The sequence below is a fragment of the Oryx dammah genome, unplaced genomic scaffold (assembly GCF_014754425.2).
Source record: "Oryx dammah isolate SB20612 unplaced genomic scaffold, SCBI_Odam_1.1 HiC_scaffold_7, whole genome shotgun sequence".
Lineage (NCBI taxonomy): Eukaryota > Metazoa > Chordata > Mammalia > Artiodactyla > Bovidae > Oryx > Oryx dammah.
This window is the reverse complement of record NW_024070191.1, coordinates 25,584,417-25,597,750: the sequence shown is the minus strand read 5'-3', so window position 1 is coordinate 25,597,750 and position 13,334 is coordinate 25,584,417. Positions and strand designations below refer to the sequence as shown.

At 39.5% G+C, this 13,334-nt stretch overlaps 1 protein-coding gene across 1 annotated transcript in view; it reads left to right on the top strand.

The window, feature by feature from the left end:
• Positions 1 to 4,750, top strand: part of GSR (glutathione-disulfide reductase) — a 42,564-nt gene extending 37,814 nt beyond the window's left edge. Inside the window, exons 11-13 of the mRNA XM_040242899.1 lie at positions 454 to 585; positions 1,397 to 1,530; positions 3,803 to 4,750. Of these exons, the coding sequence (XP_040098833.1) occupies positions 454 to 585; positions 1,397 to 1,530; positions 3,803 to 3,952 (416 nt within the window). The 3' untranslated portion in view covers positions 3,953 to 4,750. The remainder of the gene's footprint in view (positions 1 to 453; positions 586 to 1,396; positions 1,531 to 3,802) is intronic.
• The last annotated feature ends 8,584 nt before the right edge of the window (positions 4,751 to 13,334 follow it).

The following is a 13,334-nucleotide window of genomic DNA, read 5'->3' as shown; positions in this document are numbered from 1 at the left end:
TCCATGAAATTCTCCAGGCAAGAATACTGAAGGCATTCCCTTCTCCAGGGGATCTTTCCAACCCAGGGATCGAACTCAGGTCCCCTGCATTGTAGGCGGATTCTTTACCATCTGAGCCACCAGGGAAGCCCTTAAGAAGCTATATTCCAATATGAAATAAAAAGTATAATTAAAAAAATAGGTAACTGCCAGATGTTTGCAAACTTGCAAATATGTTTCTTGGATGTGGGGGGATCATAATGGAATGTGTAGAATTCGTATAAGCAAATTGTTTTGGATTGTTAACTAAGGCATTGATAGGTCTTTATTATATTGAAATGGATATTGTAATGAGCATTGATGAAAAACTTAAAACTTGTGTGTTAAGCCAGATGAATAAATGATTAGTAGAACAATTCTGCTTTGTTAAAATGAACAATAAGCTAGACACTGATTTTTTAAATATCTTTGTAGTTGCGATTGCTGCTGGCCGAAAACTTGCCCATAGACTTTTTGAGTGCAAAGAAGATTCCAAATTAGACTATGACAACATCCCCACAGTGGTCTTCAGCCACCCCCCTATTGGGACAGTGGGACTCACAGAAGGTAGGTAGTTAAAAATGAAGGTCATTTATTGGTTTCTTCCCCTCCTCTGCTAACTTTAGCTAGGTGTCTATCAGCTGACTAAATCTATCTCAGCCCCGCAAATTATAATTCTTTTTATTGGGGGTGACTAAAAAGTTCATTTGAGGTTTTCCATAAGATGTTACAGAAACACCTTTTGGGCCAGCCCAGTAGTTAGCTTCTTATCACGTCTCCAGTTTCTTCCCTGTTACTAGTTTGAAAGTGTGATTCCTTTTCCCCACTCCTATTTTATCTGTCTGACTTTTTAAAGCTTTTTAGTTTGAACTAATTTCAAATTTAGAGTTGCAGAAACACCAGAGGACTCCTGTCTGCCGATCACATTTTTGCTTTATCGTTTTCTTGCTGTTTGCATACACATACTTCAGTACCTATTTCCTAAGAACAAGGCCATTGCCTTACAGAAGCAGTTTCAAATGGGAATATTTAAATACATGCAATATTATCTAAACTTTAAACCTTATTCAAATTTTGCCAATTACCTCAGATAATTTTATATTTAACATTTTCCCCCAAGTCTTGGATTTATTCTAGGATAATACAGTATATTTAGTTTTGATACCTCTTTGGCCTCCTTTAGTCAAGAGGCAGAATTCCTTAGCTTGTCTTTTGTCTTTCATGATACTGACATTTATGTTGTAGAGAGTCCTTCCTTGTCGTTTCGAGTAATTTTCCTTCATGGCTAGATTCAGGTTATGTATTTCTGGCCATCTCTCTGACTGCTCAGTGGAATTGTTTCAGTTTCTGATACGTGCTTTCCCCCCCCGCCTTACAGATGAAGCCATTTATAAATATGGAAAAGAAAATGTGAAGACTTATTCTACCACCTTTACCCCAATGTATCATGCAGTTACCAAAAGGAAAACAAAATGTGTGATGAAAATGGTTTGTGCCAACAAAGAGGAAAAGGTATGGGCCAAGTCCAGTAAGCTGAAGAGTGTCTTCAAGATTGGCAGGGGTGGAGGTGTTTTCATGAGGTGGGAAGGGAAGAGACCTAGTAAAGCTTTTTCTGGTTCAGCCAGCACAGTCGCTCTTTTATCTGTCTCTCTGTATTGGAGTTATTGATAATATTTCACATAGAAAGAAGGTTCCACTGCACTGAAAATGTAAGGTGGAGAGCAGTCCAATAGTTAGGACTTGGTGCTTTCACTGTTGAAGCCTGCAGTCAGTTCCCAGTTGCAGAACTAAGATCCCACAAGTGACATGGTTTGGGCCTCCCAAAAAAAAGCATAAGGGGAAAAGGATGTCATTGACCAATAGGCCAGAACAGATAGGCAACTCAGAAATATTGGTAAGTGTAAGAATTTAATGTAAGAAGTTTAGATTTAACATAACCAGTGAGAAAGAAGTTTATTTAGTAAAATGTTCTGAGATAAAATCTTTTGTGATTTAACATTTTGAGGAACTGCCAAACTGTTTTCCAACATGACTGCACCATTTTATGTTCCCTTTAGCAACATACGAGGGTTGCAGGTCTTCTTCATCTTCACCAACACTTGTTATTGTGTTTTTTTAAATTGTAGCCATCCTAATGGATGTGAAGTGGTATTTCATTGTGATTTTGGTTTGAAGTTGACCAGTTTCCTTTTTTAAAAAAAATAATTTTAAAAATGGGTTTTGTTTTGATATTAGGTCAGCTTATTGGACTTTTCTATAAATGGAATTAAATATTAAGGTGGAACTTAACAGTATGCCTTGGGAACATGGCTCTGTGAGAAATGATACTTGAAGGTTCAGATGTAGTTTCCAACTTTTCTTATTAAAGAGGACACTAATCTGAATCAGTGGGCTTTACACTAAAAGCCGTGAGACAGGCCCTGGCTTATAAAAAAATCAGTGTCACTGAAAGTTAACAGACACAGAGAATCAGTATGAAGAGAAGTAAGTAGTTTGGCAGCAAGATAAAAGTTGCTGTTTCTTGCCCTGAATGTTCTCAGTAGCCTGAGATGTCCAGTTACTGAAACAGTGAGTGAGGTTGTTACTTACCTCTTCATATCCGTTATTTCTTTATACCGTTTATCATTCATTCATTTGGTAAACATTACCTGACAGTCAACTAAAGGCTAAGAACTGGGATATGAACAGAAATAGCATAAGACTAATGCCATCACCAGAAGCTGTTTGTGAACTCAGTTTAGATCACGGTATCTAAAAATTAAGCCATGTTGAATATATGCAGTGTATGACTTGGGATTTCAACTGTTAAAAAATATATATATATATATATTTATATTTATATATATAACATAAAATTTGCACCTTAACCATCTTTAAGTGTACTGTTCAGTTATATTAAGTATATTCCTGATTTGTTTTCAAGCACAATATTTTTGTGGTGAAACTTTATATTCTCTAACTTTGTCTTTCAGCAGACTACATACCCTAAAAATATTTGCTGGAGATGAACATTAACTAGTTTTTGAATATATTTAGATGAACACTAACTAGTTTTTAAATATATTTAGAAACCTCATTGGAAAGTGTGATTTGAAACAAATGCCTCTCGATGGTCATCTGTGCAGTCAGCCAGCACGTGTGGGTTGAGTGCCTTTAAGAGCTATCTCTGTGCTAGGCCAGATGGATAGAGTGGAAAGCAAAAGTGGACAGGGTCCCCTCCATCTAGAGATTAATGTCTGCTGGGAAAGGCAGACTGTAATTGTCCATTCCCCAAGTAATACAACTTTACAGTTGTGACAGGACCATGATGGAGTAATACTGAGACTGAGTGCTCACGTGATGGATGGTTTAACTTGGTCGGAAAGGCAGGTGTAGCCATCTGAAGAATGAAGGGACTTTAACACTTGAGAGGGGAGGAAAGAGTGTCCAGAACAGAGGGAACAGCCTGTGTTCCATCAGGAGAGAGTGTGGTGAATCCTCAGGCTGGGAGGAAAGCTGGTGAGGCTGGAAAGCGGAGAGCCTTTGGCAGAGCTGAGTGAGGTGGGCAGTGGAGGGATGTTGGGGCAGAATTATGCAGGGCTATAAAGGCTGTTTTATGCTATATCAGGATTAGACATGTAAGTTTTTTTAGAGGTTTTTAAATACCAGGTATCTCTCATGACTAATAAATCATTAGTGTACAAATGTGTGTGTGCATGTGTGCACATGCCTAGAAGGAAATTTATCACGAGGAATTGGCTCATGCAATTGTGGAGGCAAAAATTTTTTTTCTTTTCTTTTGCAGGTGGTTGGAATTCATATGCAGGGAATTGGATGTGATGAAATGCTGCAGGGCTTTGCAGTTGCAGTGAAAATGGGAGCAACAAAATCTGACTTTGACAACACGGTTGCTATTCATCCTACCTCTTCAGAAGAACTGGTCACACTTCGTTGAGAACCTAGAGACTTGTATGGCTGGCAGCTGGACCAGTAGACCTTCAGGAAGGAACCAAATCATCACGTTTACTTACTATTCCCACTTTATGTATTTCTTTATCATAATCAGAATCTTCCAAGTGTGGAAATTTTCAGTCAGCTTAATTCTGTAATCAGAAATTTGTTTTGTTATTCAGGATTGATTTTTCATTTGGTCACATCTCTCAGTAATTACTATTTGTTTTATTAGTAGCTCTGGGCTGGCTGGTTTTTGTGTTGTTTTAGCCTCATCCCAAGTATAAAACTATATGAAGTACAGTTAAACGAATGTACCTGAATGAATATCGCTTGCTAATTTTTATAGAGGAAGATGACAGCTGCTCTTCACATTTAAAGAATGCAAGTACAGAGTCATTTTGTTTTTTATGAAGCCAGTACTGTGCTCTGCATATTGCAAAGCTGTTTCAAGGATGTGAATTTTCTTTAAAAACATATAACTTAAGAGGCATACCTCCTGTATTTTATTCTTTCTTTTGTTCTAAATGATTTAAGATGATTCCTGTTAACTTTTAAGAGATGAAGTTTATCAAATTTGGGGAAGATTTGAGGAGGCTGGTTGCGTGAGGGATATTTGAGAAGTGACTGGCTTTCAGAAGGAGAGGGACTCAAATACTTCAAAAGGCCTTTCCTCTGCTAAGAGCTCATAGTTCAATGAATGGTTGCAATTTTTGTATGTGTTCTTGTCATTTTATTTTTTTGAAAACTATTTCCAAAAATCTGAAAATAAAATCACAGTCTTTTTCTTCTTATAAAATTTGTTATGAGTTAATGGGTGACAGTTCATTTTCTAAGAATATTTCAGGTTGAAGGGTCAGATGGCCAAAGTGAGCTCTGTTAAGTAGGCTTAAGACCGCATAGGGGAGAAAAGAGATTTTGCTTTTGTAAGACCAGAGGCATAATAGAAAGGTTTAGTGAATATAATGGTTGGGAAATCATAAGTTTTCAGCATTTTATTTCCGTTCGCCTTTACCAGCTAGGTTAGGTAAGCTGGTTACATTTTCCCCTGGCTTTCAGTAGCGATTTAGTGCTACTGACTTCTGTCATTACGCTTTTACTGAATGTCTTTCTGGTTAGCCGTGGCCAGGTTGCCGCTGCACTGACGGTTAAGTAGGTCCAGTCTCAACAAAAGAAAACTGTCACTAGTAACCAGGTTATATATCTGTCATGTCGAGAAAACAGGGTCTAAAAACTTGGACGTGAACTGACATAATCACTGCCTGTTCTCCTCCACCAGCCAAAAGGTCGTGGCTTGCAGTCCTGGGCTCTGCTGACCTGGTGGGTTTCCGTCTCGCTCAGGAGCCCTCCACACTGCCTTTTTTCTGGTTCCAGAGTAAACCAACCTGGAAATAACCTTTTCCAAGTGTTAGTCTTCTTTCTCATTAGTCCTCAGCTCAGTCCAGCCTACAAGCTGATCACCCAAGTTGCTACTGAAGGCTCAGATACATGAGGCAACGGGGTGTAGGTGCTCAGTAGGAAGGAAAGCTTATAGTATTTGGTTTCTTCAAGTAACCATATAATCTAGCATAAGAGAAAGAATTCTACACAAATAACTGGGATTCATAGCAGCATGTTAAGCATAGAGTGACCATATAATTTATTGACTAAAATGGGACACTTTGGGGAATAGGAGGGGCACTCTTAATTAATTGGGACCGTAGACACAAATTTGTACTTTTGTGGGAAAAAGGGACAGTGCCATCCTAGTGAGGCTTTGGAGAGGTGGAAGGATACAAGTTCAGAGGAAGCAGAAACTACCAGTTTTCTGGGAAAACTTAAGAAAGAGGTATGTAGGATTTGGAATTGGGGATTGTGGAGGAGGTCAGAGGATGTGGGAGGTACAGTGGGGCAGAGATGGCCATGTATACACGGGGGATGATAAAGTTCAACTTGACTGGAGCTGAAGAGTATGTGTTAGCTGAATGTTCTTTCCCACTTGTTAAACCTGATGATCTGGTAATATATTGATACATAACGAACTGCTTGAAAACAAGGGCTTAACCTAGCAATCATTTTATTATACTTCACAATTTTGCGGGTCAGGAATTGGAGCAGGACGGAGCTTGCAAGGATGACTCTTCTGTTGATGTTGATAAAAATCAACTGGTGGTGTTCATATGGCAGATAGGCTGGCTTAGTGAGTCTAAAACAATCTTCCGTGTGTCAGACACTTGGACAGGGATGACTAAAAGACTGGGTTTAGCCGGGGCTGTCAACCAAACTGCCCACGTGTGGCCTCTCTAGCATGGCCGTCTCCGAGTTGATAGACTTAGATGGAAGCTCAGGGCTCCCAGAGATTGTTTCAGGATCCCCAGACAGGCACTGCAAGCCCTATGACCTAACCTTGGAAGTTCTAGAATGTCACTAATACTATGTGTTGTCAGTTAAGCAAGTCACAGAGGATTTAAGAGGGAGTGAATTGGACTTCAACTGTCATTGGGAAGAGTGGTAAATTTGTGGCCATCTGTAATCAGACACTAATGGCAATCTACTCATTTTACAATGCTTGACTAACACCACCTTTGTGAAGACTTCTTTCACAGTCTTATGCGTATGTATTCCCATAATTCCTTGTCACATTAGGCGGTCTACACCATGTGTTCACCTCGTATATGTCACTTTCTACTTGGTGTCGATCATTTTGTGTATTCTCTATTTCAGTTTTGTAATATTCCTGGTATATTATACAGCAAATTTGGCTGCACAAGGACAAAGGTATGTGATTGTGCGATTTTTGAGACTAAGATCTATATTTAAAAAGAGCCCTGTAACCCTAACCATAACGTTTTAATCCTTAACTTTTTTTGTGAAAAATAGGCAGGATTTTCAGGCCTTCAAACTTTTCATGAATTTTTGCGTGAATCTGACCTCCAGGGAAACAGGTAGATACAGAAAATGATTTCCATTGTGCTCTACTCTGAGAAATACTCTTTTTTTTGCCATTACCATTGATATAATAATTTAGCATGTTGACTCATCAATAAAGATCAAAGTCAACATTTTAAAGGTAAAAATGATTGTATACAGTCATTTCTAGGTTTTAAATAGTGTACTTTAAGTGCTATTTAATGTCTTAGGAGAACTTTCAAAACATGCTAGATGGTAGGTAGCACTGCTGTTAAATCTAGATTTTACATACAGTTTTTATGCAAACAATTCCCCTTAAGTTGTGTAAGGAAACATTTGTCCATTTTGCATGTTCAACCTCTAAACTCCATATATTTAAGGAATCCAAACGTTACAAACCTTGGAGACGAAGCCCAACTCCCCACACAGAACCTAGAAATGCTGGGTGCAAGGCTTCCTGTCACCCTTGCAGCTAAGGAAGAGGCACGTGACAGACTTGGCCAATCAGACGCACCCATTCCTGACCATTCACGAAATCACTGATGCAAAGGAACAGGCATAGGAGGCTCCATCCTAGTGGTAGGTGATAGTAGTCCTGGCAGTAAAATCAAGGGGCAGCCTGGCTGCAGCCCCAGTGCCTGTCTTGTTGCTTTCTAGCTATCGTGATTAGAGCACCATGACATTAGTGCTGACCTCGCTGGCCCAGTTCAGAGTCATGGTTTTGGCCACTGTGACTCTGGCTGCCTAACTTCTGAATATGGATCACCAGTCCTCCCAAGATTCTGGGAGCTACCCTACATAGGATACCATTCCTTTTGCTTAAATTAGTCCATGGTTGTCTGAAAGTTACACTGACCTTGTCTTATTTTCCTAAAACCATCTTGAATTTCAAGAGAGCTTGTCTATCTAGGTGCACTTGCTGCACTGCCATTAAATATTTTTCCACATCCTTTGCTCCTTTCAAAGTCAGGGAGCACACCCTACACATTTTTGTGCTGTGTGTTCCTCTTGTTCACTGCAGCGTCCAGTACTGTTGAGTGACTGGGAGCAGTGGAAGATGACAGTAGAAAATAAGGTTGTGCTGTGCAAAGAGAACCTTGATAAATGGATGAGAAGATGAGTAAAAAGGAATCATTGCAGATCGTCAGAGGAGGAAATGTCACCAAAGGGGGGGTTAGAAGATGAAGGTGGAAATAGCAAAAAAGTAGAGAGTAAGATGGAGATCAGCAATGAGGCCGATACTGTCTTTGTGTGAGTCCATAAAGGGCCCAGACTAGGGTGGCGACAGTGGGAGTGGAAAGGAACACACGCAAGAAAAATTGAATTAAAATGAACCTGCAGAATTTGTGAGCTGATTGAATTTAGGGCTTGAGGGGAAGGGAGGAGTCAAAACTAGGCCTGGCGTTTCCAGCAGGAGGGACTGGGAGAAGGATGATACAATTCATAGAAAGACCATTAATAAAATACAAAGAACAAGCAGAGGAACTGGCTGACAGGGAGCAGATGCTCCAGGATTTAGGCATGTTGAGTTTGTGGTCCCAGTAGGGTCCTGGAGATAAGCTGGAGTTGAGAAGAAAAGTCAGGACTTGGGAGAGATTTGTGAATTACACACCTGGAGATCATAGTTAAAGCCACAAGTCTATCCATGACCCTTCGGGAGCGTGAAGAGAGAAGAGGCCAGAGCATCAATTACGCCCACATTTAAAGGATGGGTAAAGGGCTAAAATCTTGGAGGAAAAAGACAGGATAGGAATAAAGTCATGGGGAAGGTGCTCGAGGAAGAGGGAGACAAGTCTTGGGCCACTGAACCTGAAGGCAGAGGAACATTCACGGGAGTGTCAGGGTTCTTCAGCCAAGGAGCATCCCATCTTTGAACAAGTTTTGCATGCGTGCTAAGTTGCTTCAGTTGTGTTCTACTCTGCGACACCATGGACTGTAGCCTGCCAGGCTCCTCTGTCCATGGGATTTTCCAGGAAAGAATACTGGAGTGGGTTGCCATTCCTCCTTCAGGGGATCTTCCTGACCCAGGGATTGAACCCAGGTCTCCCGCATGGCAGGTAGATTCTTTACTGTCTGAGCCACCAGGAAAACCCCATGCTTGAATGTGGGGAGGAATAAATACTAGAGTGAAGAAGACATGCAAATCAAAAACCCACAGTGAGATAGCACCTCACACCTGTCAGAATAGGTATTGTCAAAAAGAACAGAAATAACAAATGCTGATGAAGATGTGCAGAAAAGGGAATCCTATTATACTCTTGATGGAAATGTAAATTGGTGCAGCTAATGTGGAAATAAATATATGGAGGCTTCTATAAAAACTGAAAATAGAACTACCATATCATCTAGCAGTTCCACTCCCGGATGTGTATCTGAAAAGAACAAAAACACGAACTCAAAGATACATGCACCCCAGTGTTCACAGCGCTTGGAAATTATTTACAATTTCCAACACATATGAAAGCAAGTATCCATCAAGGGATGAATAAAGATTTGATATATATGTGTGTATATATACATGTGCTGTGCTGTGCTTAGTCGCTCTGTTGTGTCTGACTCTTTGCAACCCCGTGGACTGTAGCCCACCAGGCTCCTCTGGCCATGGGATTGTCCAGGCAAGAATACTGGAGTGGGTTGCCATGTCTTCCTGTTTTACATACATACAGTGGAATAATACCCATCCATAAAGAAGAGTGAAATAGGAACAATATGGATGAACTTGGAGGTTAATATGCTAAGTGAGATAATTCAGAGAAAGATAAATACTGTGTGATATCATTTGTATGTGGAATCTAAAAAATATAACAAACTAGTGAATATAACAAAAAAGAAAGACTCATAGATGAGAGAACAAACTAGCGGTTACAAATGAGAGGAAAGGGGAAGGGGCAAGATAGGAGTAGGGAATTAAGATATACATGCAGTTATGTGGAAAATAAGCTATGATGATATACTGTACAACCCAGGGAATATACCAGCATTTCAGAATAAGTATAAATGGAGTATAGCCTTTAGAATTGTGTATCACTATACTGTACACCTCTAACTTATGTAATTTTGTACATCAACTATCCTTGAATTATAAAAACAAGAATGAAGTTCTGACACACTCTGTGATGTAGATGAGCCTTTAACACGTTATTCTGCATGAAATAAGCCAGACAAAGAAGGACAGGTATTGTATGCGTCTACTTATACAAGGTGCCCAGAATAGGCAAATTCATAGAGACAGAAAGTAGGATAAAAATTGCCAGACTGGGGGGAGGAAGGTGTGGGGAGTTCACATTTAACAGGTGCTGCTTGGGATGATGAGAACAAGTTCTGAAAATGGGGAGTGGTGATGGCTTCATAACATAGTAAATGTACTTAATCCCACTGAATTATGGACCTAAAATGTGTTAAAATGGTAGATTTACTTTATATTTTACCTCATTAAATTTTTTTTTTAATTATGAGGGAAGAAAATAATATCTGGAACTGCTACAGCCATCTTGTGGCCATGAGGGCAAAATTTTGCCACAGTTAGAGGATGTGAAGATGGTTCATAATTACACTGTGGTGGTGTTGAATTAATGAGACCCCGAAATATCTGTTTCTGCATTTGTTATGTGAGATTAGAAATTACATATTATTTCAGCTATATTTAGATAGATCTTTTGTTACTTGCAGTCAAAATATTCTAAACCATAGAATACATTTCCATAGTTCTGAGTTTGCTTATATTATAAGCAAAAAATGAACTTTTTCTTGTAAAAATTTAATTTATAAAACTGCATTTACCAAATTGTAGGAAATACCTTTTACATTAAAGAAACTAAATAGCAGGATTGTTTTCTATAGCAAGTTTCATATGTGATAGCATATGCAAAGTATTAGCAGTTATCAGACATTTAGGTAATACTCAATAAAAGTTAGTTCCTTTTTCCTTAGTGTTTTAAAAATATTTAAGTCTCAAAATTCTACTTATATAAAACCTCTGGAGTATATTGGATTGCTACTGAATAAAGTAACCTATATTATATATAAAACATCTGTAAAATTCATAAAATATTTCATAAAGACTTTCTGTTGGAATTTTTATTCAGATGAACCCAATATCAATAACCCAGGGTTTTAATAATTTGAAAAAATGGAATATTTGGTTATAGAATTTGTAATAGTTCATAAATACTTTGAAAGCTCAGTCTGCTTTAAAGATTATTGGTATGCCTAGATATCTCTTAAATTGTAGCCGGCTTTATTTGTTTTTGCCCAACTTAAAAATTTCCTCCTTCTTTCCCTCCTGTTTGAGTTGTCTCTTTACTTATTGTCTTCATGGAGGAATATGTCAGGGCAGAGAACAGAAAGATTTCTGAAAATCAAAATTTTTGATTTTCAAAAGCTTAACTCTCTAGAAATTTAAGGATACCCTTTATCCCCTTTCTTGGCATACTTCCCCCCCCCCCCCAATAGTATCTTCTTCCTTTCCTTTGAAAACTCAGATACAAACTCATCAGCATAGGTGTTGTTGGTTTTTGTTTGCAATTTGACTAACAAAAATGACATCTCATTGTGGTTATGCTTTGCATTACTAGGACTCTAAGAGAATGGATCTATTTTCACGTCTTTGTTGTGATGGGTTCCTGGTCTTCAAATGTCAAACAGGATCAGAATGGAAAGTAAGAACGAGGTGAATATAGAAACGAGAAATTTGCTAGGCCAACACTACATTAGAGAAGGGAACTTTCAAGAAATTATACTTAGCATGGAGATGGAGGGTAGACCGACTCCTCCAAGTCAAACACTTGCAGTAAAATAAAGCCGCAAAGCCTGATGAGCAGAATGGAATCTGAGTGTCTAGAGCAACTTTGTGGCATATGCTGGAGGCTTCATTACTGACTGGGAAAGGGAGAGAAGGCTGAGGTTGGGCCCCCATGGGGTGGTATTGTTGATGGTTTATAGGGTCTGGAGCCAGGTATACCTGGCTCTGAGCCTATGGAATTCTGTTTATTTGCTGGGTGACCTTGGACAAGTTACTTACTATCTTGCTGCCTTCCTTTTTTCATATGTAAAATAGGGATAGTTAAAGTATTTACTTCACTGGGTTCTTGTGAGGATTAAATGAGTTAATGCAGGTAAAGAAGTTAGCATATTAACTAGTGCATAATAAACTGGATTGCCCTTGACTATTCTTTGCTTTTAAATTTAATTAATTTATTTCCCCATGGGCTGTAGCCCGCCAGGCTCCTTTGTCCATGGGATTTCCCAGGCAAGAATACTGGAGCAGGTTGCCATTTCCTTCTCTGGTGGGACACTTAAGTTATACCCAATCTTTAAAGTGTTGCTGATTTGTTTTTAAATTTAATTAATTTATTTGAGCATGCTGCACTGCTTGCTAGATCTTAGTTCCCTGATCCGGGGTTGAACCTGTACCCTCATCAGCGAAAGCGGAGTCCTAACCGCTGGACCGCCAGGAAATTCCCTAAAAGGTTATTCTTAAAATGTTCATCCTCTTTGTTGTCCTCTGGCAAACCTGGGTTTTTTTCTCCTAAGAGTAGCTTTATCCATTCCCCAGATTGTTAGCTATCAGGAGGGAAACCTGGCGAATGCACAAGTGTGGTGAGAGCTGTGATAGGAAAGCTCCAGGAGCTGTGGAGCAAACCATAGACAAGCACGACCCGGAGCCAGGGTCCAAGGAGGCGTCCGGATAGAGAGATTTGAGGATTTTGCTCCCTTCTCTCTCTGCATCATGAATTTCTCTTTCCTCATTGGATGAGAACCATCAACATACACAGTTCTATAATCAGCTCCCATTGATTCCAAATCCTTTCTTAACCTTATATCCCTCTCGCTGCTGCTTCATCACTTAAATCTATTTCTAGCAAAACCCTTAAAAGAGTTGTCTGGATGTTGTGTCAATACTCAGGCATTCATCCTCACCACACTAAGATAACTGCCCTTGTGAAGGTCACTGATGACTACGTGGTCAACCTTTTCTTCTTGAAACATTCCTTCACTTAGCTTCTGGGAAACCCACTCTTCCTTGGTTCTCTTTCTGCTTCATTAGTCCCTTCTCAGCATCCTTTCTGGTCTTTCTTCGAGGGACTCTGAACTCATTTCTTGTCTTTCTTTTCTATTTTCATTTACTCCCCAGATGAACTGAGCCAGTTTCATGGCTTTCAATCTTTTTTTGGCCATGCCACATGATTTGCCGGATCGTAATTCCCTGCCATGGATTGGAATGCAGGGTCCTAACCACTGAGCCGCCAGGGAAGTCCTCAGTTCTGTGGCCTTGAATGCCATCTCTAAGCTGACTCCTGGGGCCAACTGCCTACCCAGCAGCTCCACCTAGGGTTCTAACAGGCACTGTCAGCTTCATGTGGTCAAACGAACTCATTTCCTGCTCCAGAATCGCTCCTTTCCCATCTCAGTACATGGGTCACCACTCACTCAGTTATGCAAAATAAAGATTTGTAGTCATCCTTGACTTCACTCTTTTAGTGAAAGGTTTTTTGTTT